This window comes from Alternaria atra, assembly GCF_907166805.1.
Source record: "Alternaria atra isolate CS162 genome assembly, contig: 25, whole genome shotgun sequence".
Lineage (NCBI taxonomy): Eukaryota > Fungi > Ascomycota > Dothideomycetes > Pleosporales > Pleosporaceae > Alternaria > Alternaria atra.
Window position 1 is genome coordinate 1,956,331 of NW_025091323.1, and position 18,109 is coordinate 1,974,439.

The following is an 18,109-nucleotide window of genomic DNA, read 5'->3' on the forward strand; positions in this document are numbered from 1 at the left end:
CACGTGTTGTTCGGCCGAAGCCGGTCAGTACCAACGCTGATTCGCCAGTTATGATCCTACGGAATGATCTACTACGTCAAAGTGGACTTTGCGGACCTAGCGCAATATGTACATCGTGCTCGCGGGCGTGCAAAGACTGGACCGTTGTTACCTCCGAGATTCCATACATCTAGTGGTTGTTCAGTAAACAGGCATCAACTTTTCAACCACCTTTCATTTGATCGCTCGTGGCTTGTACTGCGGGTAACACAGACGTGAACTACTTGGCAAAGTTCATGCGATGCTTTACGAATCCCCTAGGCTATTACGGAACCACTCCTTCCGGAATTCCCATCGTGTCCGGAAGTCTCTCCCATTCATTGTATTCATCTCGAAGCCGCTCCCTCAATAGTGTATCGACCTTCTTACGATACTGGCGGATGATGAGCACAATCATATGCTCCCTCCTACTTGCAGTCTTGCGATGTTTGCGTTTGTACCGGAACACCTTGAAGACGTCTTCGTCCCAGTCTCTTCCATCGCGGTCAACAGTCGAGAAGTTGCCATCATATCCGAGGTTGTATTCAATTGCTTTACATAGAATATCGATGACTGCCTCTACAAGGTTGGGGTCGGGTAGTGCAGCGAAGTCGTTTGGGGCTGATTCATCCGTATCGTCTGACTCGCACTTTTGGAGGTACACCATGGACTGCTCTCTCCATTTTTGGCGATCGATCCGATAGAGCGCGACTATCTGACGAACGGAGTACATCCAATCGAAGAGCGGACCTCGGTCTTCCTCGAAGTCGGTAAAGCCAGTAAGGCAACCCCACAATGGGAAGGGGAAGAAGTCAGGATTCCTGATCGTCCATCTGAACCAGAGACCCTCTCTCTTGGTCGAGTAGAAAAGATAAAAGGTGTCGTGAAAGATTTGTCGGTTGACAAGAGAGACCAATGGCAGATCATCACAAAGATTGCTCCTGGCGTTGACTGGAACAACCAACTTGTCGTCGTCATGTGCTTCATGCGGACATCGGCAAGTATACATGTCATGCTCCAATCTGTATTTCTCAAAGGCTTCACTGCAGCGAGGAGTAAGCGGAGCTTCTGCCGATGCTCGTTCAAGGTGCCACTTGGCCAGCCGATTGCGGAGTTTTCGTAACTGCCCCTCCTCTTGGTTTTGTTTCCGAGTAGGCGATATCATACGTCTCTCGATGGCGCGCTTCGTGATTGTGGATATCACCGGATAGACTCTACTACCATAGCCGCGGCGGTATCGGAGATTTCTGTCACGACTTCGCTGCCTACGCTCGACTCTATCGTTCTGCAGTGTGAAGTCGTAAATCGTGTTGCGAATTTCCCCTGGAAGATCTGGGAAAGGAAATGGGTCTTTGACGGAGTTCGCTTCCGCGTTACCGTCGCTATCGTTACCTCCAGGCGCGGCTTTCCCATTCCGTTTAGCTTTCTTCTCGCGAAAGTCGATCAATACACCGTCCCATATACTCTTGGCTCTGGCTACATCGCCTCGGCGTTGTTTCTGGTTCTCCGTGATGCTGGCAGCGGACCATGGTTTCTTCAGCTCTTCGAGCATAAAATTTGCCGTTGTACTGTCTGGGGTAGATGTCATGCTACTTGTAAGTATGAGTGCCATTAATCTCTCTGGTACATAGTAATATATAGGGTTTATGGTGTCGTGTTTGCCGTCGATATGCGTGACTATTCCGATCGATCTTGTGGTGCAATCAGCAGTTTACTGAGCCTACTACGAGAGCATACATCAGTTTAAGAACGGATGTGTCTATGATCTTGATAAATCTTCACATGTACAAAACAGAGCGCTGAGACTGGATGGTGACATCTGGTGTCCACAGATACTTCCTCCGTGCACAGCTAGTGTTACAAACGCTGCACCCTCTCAGTATAATGTTTGAACTTGCTGAGAGATCCCATGCCTCTAGCAATCCTCTTGGTCTTCCCATTCATCATCTTCCTCATCCGCTGTAGCATACTTCCCCACCGCTTCAAGCTCAAAATGATACCCATATCCCGTCGCGTATTCATTCACTTTGGACGTAAAATCTGTACAGGTGGTACAAATTCGCTGACTGACATATATGACGATCGATGCAAGTTTTGCCTGGCTCTCATTAGCTGGAAACGTTTCTTTGCCGCCAAATTTGCTTAGCGTATAACCTGATTTCTGCAGAGTGCGGGTGATGTAGAATGCTATCAACTGTGGCTCCGCATGAATCGCAAAATCCTTCGTCATATTAGAACCAACGTGCTCGGCAAGAAACATAGCCTTGCTCCTCCAGTGTTCACTCCAGATGAAATCTCCAACGTCGCCTCGCGTCATTCCAGCTTTGGCGATGTATAAGCGTCCATCAAATCTCAAGCAACCAACAGCCGCGTCATCGTGATAGCTCCACTCTATCCCATCATCGTCCCGCCACTGCTTTTCCGGAAAAGTAAAGGTTCGGGAAAGAACAACTTCCGTCGACCAATCGTCATAAAACGACTTCTCGAAGCGTATTGTGTCAGGGTTCCTAGAACCTCTTCCGTCCAACTTCATCTCGTGGGGGCTGTCTCGATGCTTGATCCGTAACAACTCTTCTTTGAACTTCTTGAGCCCAGTTCGTAGCGCGTCTTCTGCCCCCCTAGTTGTAGCCTTGTAAGTTTCGATTTGAACCTGCAATCTGTCGTTTCGGTCTTTCGCTTGCTGAAATTCGGATGTGATCTGTTGCAGTTGCTCTTCTGAGCGGGCAAGTTGCGACTTCAAGGAAAGGATATTGTCTGTACCTCCCTCGTGGGAATCGACTCGCCGAAGGGAGGTGTCTTCGAAAAGCGTAAGACTGGCGATATTAGGCGCGTAATCGTCTTCAGTAGGCTTATCGAAAGGCTGTACAATCGCTATCGTGCTGTAAGAGGTCTTGCCCAGAGCGGAACCATGTTCATCCATGGTCTCCAGTTGGAGGCCCTTCTTGAACTGCGCGGAAAGGTCCTCGATGATGGTTTCGCTCATTGCGGTGTATAGTAGTGTGTGGCTATCTGTAAATAGACACGATTTGACTGCTGGTTGCTTTTTAGGAGAGGAGGAAGGTATGTACGAGCAGGTGGCAGCCTGCCACAGCCTCGTGCGGTTCCCCTCATCTTATGCACACTCATGCCAATCAATCCATGTGCACGAGCTGATATACGTGTCAGTAATCATATGATATAGGCCTGTAAATACGAGGCAGAGTGACATAGCATGTTCCTTCACCAATTCCGTACCGATAAATAGTAAGTTGTTAGAGTCCTGGTTCGAACGGCTGTGCTTCACCGGTTGCTGACTGCGTCTATGAGCGCAGCTCAAGCACTGTACAGCACACTTTCCTTCGACCAACATCCGCATACCCCACCTGGAAGTAGTTGAGAAGGTTGAATGTGGAGAGAGCGATGGTAAGGTAGTTAAGCCTTGGAAGCCCATTTGTTAGTGCCCCGCCACTAAGATGTTCACGGCCCCACCAAGACCTCGCTTCAACTGCGCATCAACCGCTGCAGGACGACCACCTCTCATATCACAATTCCAACAAGATGGCGCGAGGCAAACTCATAGTATTCGAAGGCCTGGACAGAGCAGGCAAATCAACACAATGCGAGACACTAGTTGAAGATTTGCAGAATGACGGCATCAAAGTGCGCCACATGCGGTTCCCTGGTACGTGTATTTACTTAGAAGGGTATCCCGCAATATATGAGTTGGTATTAGGCTGTACAAAGCAAAAGGCTGATCAACAAAACAGACAGGACCACGCCAATCGGTCAAATGATCAACAGTTACTTGAGTGGTCAGAGCGAGCAAGACGACCATGTTATACATCTCTTGTTCTCTGCGAACCGATGGGAGGCAGTGTAAGCCAAACGATACTCAGTCGCATGCAGCTATGACTCGCTTAACGTTCAGCCTAGACCTTCTATACAAGCCGATCTCGAGGCTGGTACGACGATCATCGTAGATCGCTATTACTACAGCGGCTGCGTGTACTCTGCTGCCAAGCAGAATCCCAGCATGAGCCTTGAATGGTGCCGAAAACCAGAAGTCGGGCTTCCACGACCTGACTTGTGTCTCTTCCTTGATATCTCCGCTGAAGATGCAGCGAAGCGAGGTGGATATGGTACCGAGAAGTATGAGAAGAAGGAGATGCAGGACCGCGTGCGCGAGCTGTTCGAGACGATGATGCAGAAGAAGGAGGGCGAGGACTTCGTGCGCATCGATGCGGGTGAGAGTATGAAGGATGTGGCGGCAAAGATCAGACAAGAAGTCGATAGGTGTATTGAGCGAGTCGCGAAAGGCCAACTACCGCTAAGGGCTGTGGAGGAGTGGTAGATATTCTCAGCCGGTGTTGGAGCCTGGTAGCTTATCTTCATCGTCGTTTATGTTCTCGACCCATGTTTCATCGAGGTCCTCGTCAAGGTCGACATCAAGCTCGTCTATATCTGGAAACTCTTCCGCATCGTCCTCGATGGTTCCATCTGACTTTCTCTTCTTCCGTCTTGTTTTGAACATGGCTTTCAGCTCTTCCTCGCCGTACATGCGTAGACTGAGCTCTCTCACCAGGTCGGACCATCTCAAAGAGCTATGACAGCCTGGGCACGTCCCTTGAACTGGAACGAACGCATCTGGATTGCTCTCTTCTGTTAGGAACTTCTGCGACATGCAGGCCATGTGCGATACTGCACAACATGTTTCCAAGGGACAGACTAGCACAAGCGATTTGTCAGAGCTCACGTCTTGGCTGCAAACACCACAAAGTCGCTTCTGGTTGTCTCCGAGTATCATTCTTGACTTTTCGACATGTGCTTTACAATCCTCGTACGCAACGGGAATCGCTCGTATCATTTCCGGTATGAAATGAGTTCGCATCTCGCTTTGTACGTCCGCCGCAAGCTTTGGAAGCTCAGCTGGCGTCACCCAGATAGTAATGTCCTTCCGCAGCTTCGTCTTCATCTTAGAAGTATGCTTCTCCCACTGCTTAAACACATCCTGGGCAAAGAATCTGATGTGCAATGGCCATCGGCTGAAACTCCCGACACCCAAAAGATGGTGTAGATTTTTCAGCCGCGCTTCTAGTGACATTGGTGGTCTTGGTCTCTTTACAGGTGATGTATTCTTTCTGCCCTTTGAGAGCTCCTCTAGCCTCGCGTCGCGCACATCTCGCTCAATGTGTCGTGTCGCGTGCGTGTTTTGCCACGCCCATTCAAACTGCAACGCGGCGAACTTGGAAGGAAATCCGGTAACAATGCACGTCATCTCCCACGGCCGCTTCCCCTGCATCGATGTACGCTTTGCGCCGCCCTTGCTCGAGCCATTGTGTTGTCCTAGACGGCGCGCCGGATTGGGTGTGCTACCGATGTAAAAGGCCTTTCGGTTCTTGGAGCGGAGGAGGTAACAGCAATAGAAGGCTGGGATAGGCCGGCTTTCGATCTTGAGCGAATCGGTCATTATTGGGTTCATGACAAAGATGAAGTTGATGTTATTGTTGATCGCATCCAAAAGCGTGCAATGGCCAGTTAGGGCTGACGGGATGATGCAGATGGAGTGTGTTGTGATTGGTGGGCTGTTGCGCTTCCCGATGAGACAACCTTGCTGCCGACCTCACCTGCAGCAGTTCAGGCTTGGATATGGAATGAACACATAAGTAAAAACTCCGCGACACTGTGATACGAATGCGCAGTGCTGCTAATGTTACGCTCGCTGTTTCGAGACCCGATGTGATGATGCAAGCATGTGGCGAGTTTAGCCTGACAGGCGTTCACGCTGGAAAAGAAGAAAAAGTAAACATCGATGAAAAATATCTGAGTCAGGCTGATATGTGCTTGTTATGCGAGCCAATGCAGTTCTTTGGTCGCCAAGATGGTAGAACGCGGCGCAAAAGAAAGCTGGCGAGGTGAGGTCGGCATCTGGGCAGCCTTGCGCGCAGTCGCCAGATCGGCATGATGTAGCTCTCATACCTCACCATGACTGCAGTCGAAGACGGCACTTTCATGTTGCACCAATGCGAGGCAAGTCTTGGATGAAATTGTCTAACAACTCTCCAGAGTTTCCTTTGGAATAGACGAAGTCATCGTGTTATTATGTTTCCCGTGTGCCCTGCTGAACAAGCGTTGACGTTCTGGGTTCGGTACCTTTGGCTAGATGTGCATCCGCCGCTAGCGGGAATCTCGCACCTTTCAGCGGGCCCCATTCATCCTCTCCATATCTCCTCACCTCCACAACCAGACTGCACAACTGCTACCTCAACGACGTCGATCGCTAACAGGCAGACGTACAATCATACTCACATTTAATTCTTCTAGGACTGGATTGCACGGTCCAAGCGGGTCGAGAGCGGTCGCCTGCCGCTATAGAGGCTCCATGCCTACGCCTATATCTCTTCGATAGTGCCCACCACCGACCGATTCACTCCCAATCACAATCGCTATACCTACTATACCATCTTGTATCTCGTTACAAGGCTGCGAGTAGGGCAGAAATCGCGACAACCCTGGATGTATGAGCAAGAGGGCCATGGTTGACTTCATGCCCCCCAATGGGCCTCCAACAGGCGCCACTATGACCACCTTCCGGGTCGCGACGGACAGCGGAACGCCTGACGGAGCAGCTGGCGCATCAAAATCAAGAATGGGCGGTGCTGCGGTGCCTGCAACGAATGGCGCCCAGCTGAACGGGGCTGGCACGATTCCCTTAAGCGCGCGTAAGGCAGCACCGCTGGATCTCGCTACTGTAGAGCGCAGAGGACATGGAGCGCCGAACAACCTACCGCCCAAACAGAATCGGCTCTTCGGCCTGCGTGAGTCTCCAACATATCGACCGACAGCCGAGCAGTTCAAGGACCCCGTACAATACATTCAGAGTATCCGAGAGGAGGCACAGAAGTACGGCATTGTCAAGATTGTCCCGCCAGACAATTGGAATCCGCCATTCGCCATTGATACGGAGCGTTTCCACTTCCGTACACGAAGGCAAGAACTCAACTCGGTTGAGGGTGGTACACGTGCCAATTTAAACTATCTCGATCAGCTCGCCAAATTCCACAAGCAACACGGCCACAGTCTCACTCGCTTTCCTAGCGTTGATAAACGACCCTTGGACCTCTACAAGCTCAAGAAGGCTGTTGAGAAGCGAGGCGGGTTTGAACGTGTCTGCAAGCAGAAGAAGTGGGCTGAGATTGGACGCGACCTCGGCTATAGTGGCAAGATCATGTCTTCGCTGTCTACATCACTCAAGAACTCATATCAGAAATGGCTGCACCCGTATGAGGAGTATCTGCGCCTCGTCAAACCCGGCGTGCAACAGATGTTGGAGTACGAGCACGGCGGACCCTTCACACCATCGCCTGCGCATTCGCCCGTGAAGAAATCGCTACAGGGCACACCCGTCGCTAATGCCACGGATTCGCCTGCCATGAGAGCCTCAGCAGCGCTGAACGCGACACTGCAGGGTGATTCTGTGCCCACACCACCTGATCTGTCGCGGCCTGCTATGCAGACAGGCTTCACGCCAGTGAACTCTGGAGGCTTTACAGCGGTTAATGCACTCTCATCACAAAAGCCGTCTACGCAGCCCTCGACACCCAGTACTTTTGCTGCGGCTAATGCACCAAGCGCTATGCATCGGGATGTGCTGGAGTCGCGCACATCAACACCTTTACGCAATGCCGGTAGCCCAATGCTCTCAGCCGACAATACACCCGATCTACGACCGCCCGGAAACGGACTGACCCCACTAGCCAACGGACATCAGTTCAATCAGCTGAAGCGAACCTTCTCCCAGGACCCAGAGAGCAGCGCGAATGACGATGTGGATGAGGCAAATGGACGACGGAGCAAGCGACTTAAGAAAGATGCTCCTCCCACGGTTGCAGGCTCGCACATGACTCAGCCTCGCCAGTCAACGCCCAGTCGGTCTTTCCCACGCGTTCGGGCGGCTGACGAACGACCTGGTGATCGCTGCGAGACTTGCGGTGCCGACAACGATCCACAGAACATTCTGCTGTGCGACAGCTGCGACGCTGGTTATCATGGTTACTGTTTGGACCCACCGATCAAGGGTATTCCTGCATACGACTGGCATTGCCCCAGGTGTCTTGTTGGCACGGGCGAGTTTGGGTTCGAGGAAGGAGGTATTTACTCGCTTAAACAGTTCCAGGAACGAGCCCATCAGTTCAAGCAGAGCCATTTCGCCAATAAGATGCCTTTCGATCCCATCACCAATGCGCCAAAGCCAGTCACAGAGGATGATGTAGAACGCGAATTTTGGCATTCGGTCGCAAACGTGACAGAGACTGTCGAAGTAGAGTATGGAGCAGACATACATTCCACAACACACGGCAGTGGCTTTCCTACTATTGAGAAGAATCCACGCGATCCCTACTCCACTGATCCATGGAATTTGACTGTACTTCCCTACGCGCCAGATTCTCTATTCCGTCACATCAAGTCAGACATTTCGGGCATGACTGTACCTTGGCTATATGTCGGCATGGTGTTCTCGACCTTTTGTTGGCATGCGGAAGATCATTACACCTACTCGGCAAACTACCAGCATTTTGGCGCGACCAAAACCTGGTACGGTGTACCCGCCGAGGACACCGACAAATTCGAGCAAGCCATGCGTGAGGCGGTACCAGAACTGTTTGAGAGTCAACCAGACCTTCTGTTTCAGCTCGTGACGCTTTTGACCCCGGAGCAACTCTTGAAAGCTGGTGTCAGAGTTTATGCGATTGATCAACGTGCTGGCGAGTTCGTGATAACATTCCCGGAAGCCTATCATGCCGGTTTTAACCACGGTTTTAACCTGAACGAGGCTGTGAATTTCGCGCCGAGTGATTGGGAGCCATTTGGTGAGCACGGAGTCCAACGCCTTCAGGATTACCGACGTCAGCCATGCTTCTCTCACGACGAGCTACTCTTGGCGGCGGCATCGCGTAAAGATACAACCATTAAGACTGCCAAATGGCTTGGTCCTGCGATGGAGCGAATGCTCGAACGAGAATCGCGTATACGTGCCGAATTCCTCGAGAAGCACAAAGCTATTAGACCTCATACTTGCAAGATCGACGGTACCGGTGATAGCGAAAACCCATGTGAGCTTGAATTCGTCATCGATGATGCCGACATGCATGAGGATGAATTGATATGCGCCTTCTGCAAGTCCTATGGCTACCTGTCCCGATTCTACTGTAGCAAGACTAAGAAGGTCTTGTGCCTACAGCATGCCGGATGGTTTGAGTGCTGCCCAGAGACTCCGGAATCTGAGCGTTACTTTGGAGCCCAAGGTCAACACAAGCTAGTATATCGCATGCCCAAGGATGCTCTCACTACTTTGGTTCAGAAGATCGTCGACAAAGCAGGCACGCCAGAAGCTTGGGAATCGAAGATGGAGGCTCTGCTTGCTGAAGGGCCCCGACCTCAACTGAAGTCTTTGCGCGCGCTCTTAAACGAGGGCGAGAAGATTGATTGGGATCTCAATGGCCTTCAGGACCTGAAAGAATTCGTCGACAAATGCCAGGAAGTTGCTGAGGAAGCTGTTCTCTATACCACTCGGAAGCAACAAGCCCGCCGAAAAGCAGAACGCCCCGGGAGAGGACGGCCAAGCAAGGCGAACATCGCCGAGGCAGACGAGAAGGATCGCGAATACCGCAATGTGGAGAACATACAGAAACTTCTCAATCAAGCAAAAGACTTAGGGTTCGATAGCCCGGAAATAACTACGCTCCGAGAACGCGCTGAGAGCATTGTCGAGTTTCAGACTAGAGCGCGTACTGCTTTACGCGAACGCACGTCAGAGCAAAGTATTGCTCGGCTTGATGAGCTTCTGGAGGAAGGCAAAGGTTTCAACGTCGACCTCCCCGAGCTTGAATCTCTTGAAAAAGTGGTACAGCAATTGAAATGGCTCCAAGAAGCGCAGGACTTCAAGGTGAAGCTTGCACCGACGCTTCAAGAAGTCGGCGAGCTCATTAAGAGTGGTGTTGAAGTCGGCATGCCAGAGCACCATCCCGATCTTCGCTTCCTGCAGGACAAACGGGACCAAGGCGAATTCTGGGAGAAGAAGGCGAAGGAACTCATGGAAGTAGAGAATGTGCATTACCAGCAACTCGACGCTTTCTCCAAGCAAGCGACCAACCTGCCCGTAACACCAGAGACCCGCGCCGCGATGGACGCCATCTTGAAGAAACAACGGGATGCACAAGAGCTTATCATGTCATTGTACGAGCGAAGCAAAAACCCTGACTTCTCTGAGCGACCAAAATACATGGAGGTACGCAATGCCATGGAGTCCTTGAATGCGCTGAACGGCAAGCCCAATGGCACGAATGACCTTGAAAAGGAGCAAAAGCGACACGAAGATTGGATGAGACGAGGAAAGAAGCTCTTTGGCAAAGCCAATGCGCCCCTACATATCCTGCATGCGCACATGAAGCAGGTTGACGAGCGCAATCGTTCCTGCTTCGACTTGTCTGACCAGCCTCGAATGCCTGTGGAGCCCGCCTCTCGTGAACAGAGCCCAGCTGATGGGGAAGAGGTGGACGGTTCGGGATCTAGTCGAGATGTTTTCTGTATCTGTCGAAAACCTGAAGCTGGCATGATGATCGAGTGTGAACTGTGTCATGAATGGTAAGATTGTCCACTCCAGGGCAAGAAGACATGCGCTAACAAAGATAGGTACCACGGCAAGTGCCTAAAGATTGCGCGCGGAAAAGTCAAAGAGGACGACAAATACACATGTCCCATCTGCGATTACCGTGTCAAGATCCCACGCGATGCGACTCGCCCTAAATTAGAGGACCTGCAGCTTTGGCAAGACGAAGTCCCTGGTTTGCCGTTCCAACCTGAAGAAGAAGACACATTGGAGTCACTTATCGAGCACGGTACCAAGTTCCGTGACTACGTTGCGCAGTACATCAACCCGCTGATGTCAAGCCCCGATGAACTCACTACGCAACGGTTCTACCTACGAAAGCTTGAGGGCGCTGAGATTCTTCTCTCGAATGAGATCAACTTCTTCCGCCAAGAGTTGCACAAGTGGGCACCGGTTGCACCAACCCCGCCGCCGATTCTACAAGTGTCTCTGTCTACGCGTAAGCCTCGACCGACGAAGCAACAGAAGCTTATGAGCCAGCTGGGCATCACCAATCCGGATGATCTCCCGCAGCACCTCAAGACCAAGACTCATCAGTTTAAGCGCAAGGATGGAGAAGGTCTAAAGACATCGAGCCAACAATCTGATGCTGGTGAGCAATCGCATACTCCCCCTGGCGAGCCTCGTCAAGGTGCTGGTGAAAGCAGCGAGTACTTTAACACAACGACCACATCTACATTCAGCAACTCTCCTACATTCGCTACGACGGCTCCACTCAGCTTTGGTGGAGGTTCTTCTATTGCGCCTATCGATCCAGGTCTCTTTGAGAGTTCAGGCCCAGCCGCTCCGACTAGTCCCATGCAAGACCCGTTCAAGAGCTCCGGTAGTGGACACGAGATGTTTGGGGAAGCGATGGAGATGGGTGGTGGCCAGGCAGAAGAAGCACTGGCTGTCACCGAGGGCAATAACTACATGGATTAGAACTCCGACGGCTACACGCCACGACTGCCAGACGATGGCGCATAATTTCCTATAAGCATTCTAGGGCGGCGTACGGCAAGGACCGTTGTACAATACGGTTCGTTCTCATGTATCGGTTTGGGATTACACGGGTGTTGTATTCAGCGTTGTCATTGTTTTATCATTTCACGATTCATCGATGCTTAGTAGCTGCTCCTATAGCTACTGCAAGGTTCGGTGTTCATGTTAGCATGGCGCTGCTTTTTGCATCAGATGGGTGTTAGGGAGCACGAGAGGGCCACCAGCCAGCATACCCACAATGGCGTGTGAAGGAGTCGAAGTTTTAATTCAAAGTTCGATAGTAATCGCATGGTGCAACAATTTAAGAACTGAGGCCTTTGGTGATGTCTGAGCTGAGGCCAGTTTGTGCGCGTGATGCGGGGATCTCGGAGGTTTGCTCGAAATGCGCTACGAACGAGGCCCGTGCACACGACTTTTCTAAAGCCGACTCTGATGCTCAATGATGTCGGACGACACATCGCAATGCTTCCAAGTAGAGGGCTGCGGCCGGCCCAATTCGCGCCCTTGGCCTCACGACAATCGACCGTGCTACGATCCAATGCTACAAGGAAGGTGCGCATACCTACAAATTTAGCTACCCACCTCATTGAATTCACACATTCGCGTTCCCATACCCAAGCCGCACAGCTTCCTTTCCATGAAGACTCTACCACAGCTGTGCTCAGGTTGAAAACGGGCTTTTTCTATGTACTAATTGCAGCAGTTCTCCTCCCTTCCCCGAACTGCCAACCTCTCAGGCCCATCATGTCGGGCGAGCCCGCTCCAGTCGGCGCTGTGGAAGTCGGGCGCGAACCGGACTCATAATGTCATGCTGAGTGCGACATCTGTCCGAAACGCTTCGTGGTACGCTCCTTGGAGCTGGGGCAAGTCTAGCAGTCCTGTCGACGCCAGTTCCCTTACGCCTGCCGAGCGAGTGCCAATCGCCGAATTCTCGAATCGTCCCGTCTCCGAGTTCGCGCAACAACATGCCGAGCCTGTCGTCACCACATCTACACCCGAGCTCGCCCCTGCAGCCATTGATAAGCCTGCCGTCGTAGACGGAGCATCCGTGTCCACCGAAGCGGCAGTGGAAACCGCATCTACCTACACTGAACCCAAAACACTCGATGGCGTCTTCAGTGCCGAGCCTGTCAAGGACACTCTCCCCACGGCTGAAATTGATCCTACCCGCTTAATCGACCATGCAGGACAACTGAAGGAGCTGGGTCTCGACTACGGCTGGGGTATGACGACTCTTTTCGAGAAGACCATCGAAACCATCTACCTACAATCAGGCTGGGGTTGGGCTGGGTCCATCGTTGCTGCTGGTCTTGTTGTTCGTTGCTCGACCTTCGTCTTTCAGGCTATGAGCTCGGACAAGATGGCAGCCATGGCCTCTTTGGGACCCATCACCAAGCCTATTCAAGAGAAGATGGAGGCTGCCATCGCTCGAGGCGATAAGCAGCAAGTCGACCTGTACAAGATGCAGCAGGCCGAAATCATGAGGCCTTATATGGGAGGTATTCTCTCTACTGGAGGTTTCATGTTCATGCAAGCCTGGATTGGATTTTCGGCCTTCAGATTCTTGAGAGCTATGGGCGAGTTGCCTGTCCCTGGCATGGCTCATGACGGTTTCCTGTGGTTTACTGATCTGACCGCTCGGGATCCTTATTTCGTTCTACCCTTTGCCACTTCAGCCATCATGTACACTGTCTTCAAGGTAAGTCTATCCCCTCGAACAATTTCTTGTCTTAAGCTGATGGATCGAATAGACTGGAGGTGAAACTGGAATCCAAGCCGATGTTGGTAAAGCCGCTGCACGCCAATACATGTTCACTGGTCTCTCAATCTTCCTCGGTCTCGTCACAGCGTTCCAGCCTTCCGCTCTCCAACTTTACTTCCTTGTGTCCGGTATCATGGGCGGTTTTACGGGTTGGCTCCTCCGCCAGAACGGTTTCAGACGTATGATTGGTATCAAAACACTACCCAGTCCAGCGAGTACGGAGCTCTACACTAAAGTCGCCAAGGGCGAGTTGAAATTGAAAGACATCAAGGGATCAGACGGCAGAGTTCGTTACCAGCCTCCTACCCGCACAGCTGTCCCGAACAACCGTCGTCAGTTGTCTGGTATCAACGTCAAGCCAGGAGTTGCGCTCCCTGCGCATCTCAAGCCGGAGGCACCCAAGATCAACACGGAATACCCTGACCGCGATGTGGACTACGAGGAAGGCGCCAAGGGCAAGCCAATCAACGAGAAGTTGGACTACTACCGCAGGAACTACCGCCTTAGCTACATATGGAGGAGAATGACCAATGCCACTGACGACGGACTTCGGAAGGTGGGCTTCGGAGACAAGAAGATGTCAACTGAGGAGGCGAAGAGGAAGAAGAAGGCTGAGGACTACGAGATTGAAAGGAGGCGGAGGTTCCAAAACAGGGCTTAGAGACTATCAAGAGACGTGGTAGAGACGTGAAGGCAATTGTATGATATATGCGTTGACGTGAAAGGTGTTCGACCTTGTGTTAGTAGTAGGATTAGTACGTGCATCTTGAAGCAGGTACGGGGTGAATAGGAGTTGGCCAGTACGCATAGTGGGAGATTTTGTACAAATACTGCATATGCATATGCTCCGGATCAAACTTGCCATGTCGGTGTTTGCACTGTTGAATGTATCGAAATCTCGCTCGTTATGTTTACAAACGCCATGCCGTCGATCGCACTTGTATATACAGATGTGTCCCAGGATTCCTTACACTCTATCCCTTGTCTACTCGAGAGACGTGTACATGTCCAATTCCTGTCCATTCCTCCGCCTTCGCTCCACGGGATCAGCACGCATTTCCACACCAGGACCCACGCGTCGAGAATCGGATCCGGAGCGGTGCGACGGGAATATCTGCATCGCACATTGTTAGCATGTTTCCCCACCATGAAATACTTTATCTGCAATGCTTTGACGTACCTTTGTACCACTCCACCCCAACCGATATGCAGCTTCGTTCGCGACTAGCTCTCCAAAGCCCAACATCAATCCGTTGACAAACGGCAGGAAGAGGTTTATTGCTGCGCCACGGAGTAGGCCCCAGATTGTGGGGGGCTTGTACAGAATCAAAGGAGTGGAACTTGAGGATGCTGGGGAGGAAGAGCTAAGTTCGTTGTTTGCGTCGTAGTTTTCGCTATCCGAGGGGATGGTTATGCCGGATTCGGTGAGGTTGGCTGCGTCGGACGCCATTTCGGAGAGCGTGCGTGTATTGGGTGCGAGACAAGTGTGGTGGTGGGAGGGTGTTCCGGGTATGCGGTGTTGGGTGGTAGATGTTGAACGAGTGCTAGGAGGAGCCCCACGCGGAGGTGATGCGGAGATGGCGCAAGTCTGGCTTGAGCTGAAGGATGGTAACGTGTAAGTTCAACCCTTCTCAATTGACCTGGGTTGTTGTCTATGGCGCCAGATGAAGTCTGATAGCGCGTGTGGGTGAGATCGCGCGATATCCCCGAGGTAGATGCTCGTCGGTGTTGGTGAGGCTCACATTAATTCTCTTGGCATTTCTCGGAACGTTGATGCACGTCGGAAGCTGGTGCATTGTCTAGGCAGCTCAATTCGCCTCACGTATTGTGAAAGGCAAAGACATAGAATACCTAACTTGAGCAATAGACGTGTTTCCAGGTCAGACAAGACATATATTTCACGAACTTGTTTGCAGTGCGCGGTGAAGGTGGAACAGCAAGAGCAAGCGACGTCACCAGCTACCGCCTGCTGTACCTAACAAAGCTCGCCGCTCTGACAGTGTACATAGACCCCACTGCAACCAGTCAACGCGTTCAAACTATCCCAACCCCAACAACACACTCATCTTCAACTACATCACTACCAAGCTGTAATGTCTGAAGCTGTACCCGACAACGACGCTCTGATCGCCCAGCTTGCTAGCCTGACTGGCCTTGATCCTGCAACAGTGCGTCGATAGAAGCTCATCGAAGCTATTAGAGCTGCTCACTAACACGAACAATAGGCAGAACGCTACTTGAACGCTTCCAACGGAGATCTCACTCTCGCTGCATCTCTCTTCTTCGACGAGGCCGCCGAGCAACAAGAGGGAACTTCGGAACCAGACGTCGACATGGCCGGTGACGAGTCAAACACAGACCCTACCCAGAACCCTCCGCCTACCGGAGCTGGTGGTGGACGTACCCTTGGAGGCGCATATGTGCCCTCGCCGACGCCGGCAGCATCGTCTTCATCATCGCAGCCAGCTGCAGCTCGCGGACAGCCAACGCAGAGGGGTGTGGCAGGTGCGCGCACGCTGAGGGACCTTCAGTCGTCGGGTGGCGGACATGGGCACGCCCACGACGATGATGATGACGAGGACCACCCCGACGACGAGAACCAGGATTTCTTCGCTGGCGGTGAGAAATCAGGTCTTGCTGTTCAGAACCCGAACCAGTCCAATCCGCGCGACCAGATCAACAACATCTTGAAACGGGCACGACAGTAAGTCAGCCAAGCATTGCTTGCGCCGCTCCAACTAACAGACGTAGGAACGCTCCCCGACCAGGCGGTGACGAAGAGCAGCCAGCAAGCTCCTCTTATTTTCGTGGTGCAGGTACTACCCTTGGAGGCGACGATGCTCCTTCCCGGACCATTCCAGACCCCACCGCCAACATCCCCGCACCGCCCCCGCGCGCCCATCGTGAACTTCACCTTTGGCGTGACGGCTTCTCAGTAGATGACGGCGACCTGTTCCGCTACGATGATCCGGCAAACGCACGCACATTGGAGATGATCAACACGGGTCACGCTCCACTACATATCCTAAATGTAGAACATGGCCAGGAGGTGGATGTCGAGGTGCATGCGCACAAGGACGAGGACTACAAAAAGCCAAAGAAAAAGTACGTTCCCTTCTCGGGTAGCGGAAACCGTCTGGGTAGCCCCACCCCTGGTGTAAGCTCAGCGGCTGCTCCCATGCCGGCTGCTGCTGCTTCAAGCAGTACGGGAGCCTCGACTCCGGGAGCCTCTGGGCAACCTACAGTCGACATCGATTCATCAGCCCCCACCCTCACACTGCAAGTTCGCCTCGGTGACGGTACACGGTTGTCGTCGCGGTTCAACACTACACACACTATTGGCGACGTCTACGACTTTGTCAACAGAGCTAGCCCCGCCAGTCAGGATCGTGATTGGGCGCTCATGACCACGTTCCCCAGCAAAGAGCTGACGGACAAGGCCCAAGTGCTGGGTGACATTTCAGAGTTCAAACGTGGTGGTGTAGTGGTGCAGAAGTGGAAGTGAGGACGTACTGTACGTCGGTGCGCCCTCGAGTCCAGAATTGCCGGCCATAGCAGATAGTGCGGGGTGCGGGTAATGGAAGACTCGGAGGACGAAGGGTTACGCTGATCATGACAATATCATTGCACGCAGATGCAGAGGGCGTTATGGCAAAATGCACCATAGACTTGGGAACGGTAGCTAGATAGCATTCATGACAATATCGATCCTGCAGGATGCACAAGTTGCACAACCTGCCAAATGTGTTACCCGTCGTTGTCTGGCACGGTGCATTGCATTGCATGAAGCTTGACAGTGTACGCGTCGTTGCACTGCAGCCCGTCTGTTTGGCGGTCGCCTCACGATTGGCGGAACGTTTAGTATTGTGTTTGCAAATCTTTAATTTGTCTGGACAGAAGGGCCGAAGAGAGGGTTTTCTCCATTCAACGTTATCTGTTCATTGCTCAGGGTATGTGTTCGCTGATGCAGGGTTTACTATGGGACTGATGGTGCACATGTCCGTGGGATCGGCTGAATAAGATGACGACCTCAGAGTCGTTCCGTTTCGCTTGGGTAATAGACGCCTTCCTTATCTTTGATTATACCACCAACGACAATGCGACAGTGTCTCGACCGCCGTCATCGAACAATGCCGCGCCGCGTGCTACCATTAGTGAGAGTGCTGTTGTTTGCGTGCGCCCCCAAATATCTGCAAATGTGCAAGGTGAAATGGACAAGTCGCCATATCAGTCGTTGAGACTAGTTCCATCCTTCCTCCGGATAGATGAGTCGCGAGCATGGTGCGACGGCTCTGCCGCTCGGAAGATTTTGCGAAACGCGCAAGCACCGACGTGAAGGAAGACATGGCACCACTCAGACGCAACCACTACTCGTCGCTAGGCGATCAACATGTGTGCAACGCGTCAGCCCTCCCCTGGAGTACCTTGCAGCACGGAGCGGGTGGCGGTGCGGGAGTTGGGGGTTAAGGTGTGTTGGTGCCAAAACCGATGGGGACACCCAGATCGACGAGGCTCTGGCCGCGTACTGCCGTTTGAGAGTGTTCGACGCTTCTTCTGCTCGTGCAATTTCGTACCCTGTCGAGTCGTCTTGTCCCGCGCTCTGGGTATCGTCATTTCCGTCTAATCATTGTCTGTTTTTTTTCTCTTGATGCTTGCTCTCCTCCAGAAACCTCGTACGCTCTTTTCAGTCTTGCACTGCCATC

At 52.2% G+C, this 18,109-nt stretch overlaps 8 protein-coding genes across 8 annotated transcripts; 4 read left to right on the forward strand and 4 right to left on the reverse strand.

The window, feature by feature from the left end:
- Positions 1–304: 304 nt before the first annotated feature.
- Positions 305–1,606, reverse strand: ALTATR162_LOCUS5679 (uncharacterized protein; the record flags this gene model as incomplete). The annotated part of the gene is made up of 1 exon (XM_043313298.1): positions 305–1,606. One exon carries the CDS (start codon positions 1,604–1,606, stop codon positions 305–307), a length of 1,302 nt encoding a protein of 433 aa, XP_043169233.1.
- A 327-nt stretch (positions 1,607–1,933) lies between these two features.
- ALTATR162_LOCUS5680 (uncharacterized protein) lies at positions 1,934–3,001 on the reverse strand (the record flags this gene model as incomplete). The annotated part of the gene is made up of 1 exon (XM_043313299.1): positions 1,934–3,001. The coding sequence occupies one exon, from the start codon at positions 2,999–3,001 to the stop codon at positions 1,934–1,936; it is 1,068 nt and encodes a 355-aa protein (XP_043169234.1).
- Positions 3,002–3,555: 554 nt separating this feature from the next.
- Positions 3,556–4,348, forward strand: ALTATR162_LOCUS5681 (uncharacterized protein; the record flags this gene model as incomplete). Its single annotated transcript, XM_043313300.1, has 3 exons — positions 3,556–3,679; positions 3,765–3,873; positions 3,931–4,348. The coding sequence occupies 3 exons, from the start codon at positions 3,556–3,558 to the stop codon at positions 4,346–4,348; spliced, it is 651 nt and encodes a 216-aa protein (XP_043169235.1).
- A 6-nt stretch (positions 4,349–4,354) lies between these two features.
- ALTATR162_LOCUS5682 (uncharacterized protein) lies at positions 4,355–5,464 on the reverse strand (the record flags this gene model as incomplete). The annotated part of the gene is made up of 1 exon (XM_043313301.1): positions 4,355–5,464. The coding sequence occupies one exon, from the start codon at positions 5,462–5,464 to the stop codon at positions 4,355–4,357; it is 1,110 nt and encodes a 369-aa protein (XP_043169236.1).
- Positions 5,465–6,574: 1,110 nt separating this feature from the next.
- Positions 6,575–11,584, forward strand: ALTATR162_LOCUS5683 (uncharacterized protein; the record flags this gene model as incomplete). The annotated part of the gene is made up of 2 exons (XM_043313302.1): positions 6,575–10,638; positions 10,687–11,584. The coding sequence occupies 2 exons, from the start codon at positions 6,575–6,577 to the stop codon at positions 11,582–11,584; spliced, it is 4,962 nt and encodes a 1,653-aa protein (XP_043169237.1).
- An 868-nt stretch (positions 11,585–12,452) lies between these two features.
- Positions 12,453–14,067, forward strand: ALTATR162_LOCUS5684 (uncharacterized protein; the record flags this gene model as incomplete). Its single annotated transcript, XM_043313303.1, has 2 exons — positions 12,453–13,343; positions 13,396–14,067. 2 exons carry the CDS (start codon positions 12,453–12,455, stop codon positions 14,065–14,067), a joined length of 1,563 nt encoding a protein of 520 aa, XP_043169238.1.
- Positions 14,068–14,391: 324 nt separating this feature from the next.
- On the reverse strand, positions 14,392–14,856 carry ALTATR162_LOCUS5685 (uncharacterized protein; the record flags this gene model as incomplete). Its single annotated transcript, XM_043313304.1, has 2 exons — positions 14,392–14,520; positions 14,587–14,856. The coding sequence occupies 2 exons, from the start codon at positions 14,854–14,856 to the stop codon at positions 14,392–14,394; spliced, it is 399 nt and encodes a 132-aa protein (XP_043169239.1).
- Positions 14,857–15,499: 643 nt separating this feature from the next.
- Positions 15,500–16,911, forward strand: ALTATR162_LOCUS5686 (uncharacterized protein; the record flags this gene model as incomplete). Its single annotated transcript, XM_043313305.1, has 3 exons — positions 15,500–15,574; positions 15,632–16,110; positions 16,158–16,911. 3 exons carry the CDS (start codon positions 15,500–15,502, stop codon positions 16,909–16,911), a joined length of 1,308 nt encoding a protein of 435 aa, XP_043169240.1.
- Positions 16,912–18,109: the final 1,198 nt, after the last annotated feature.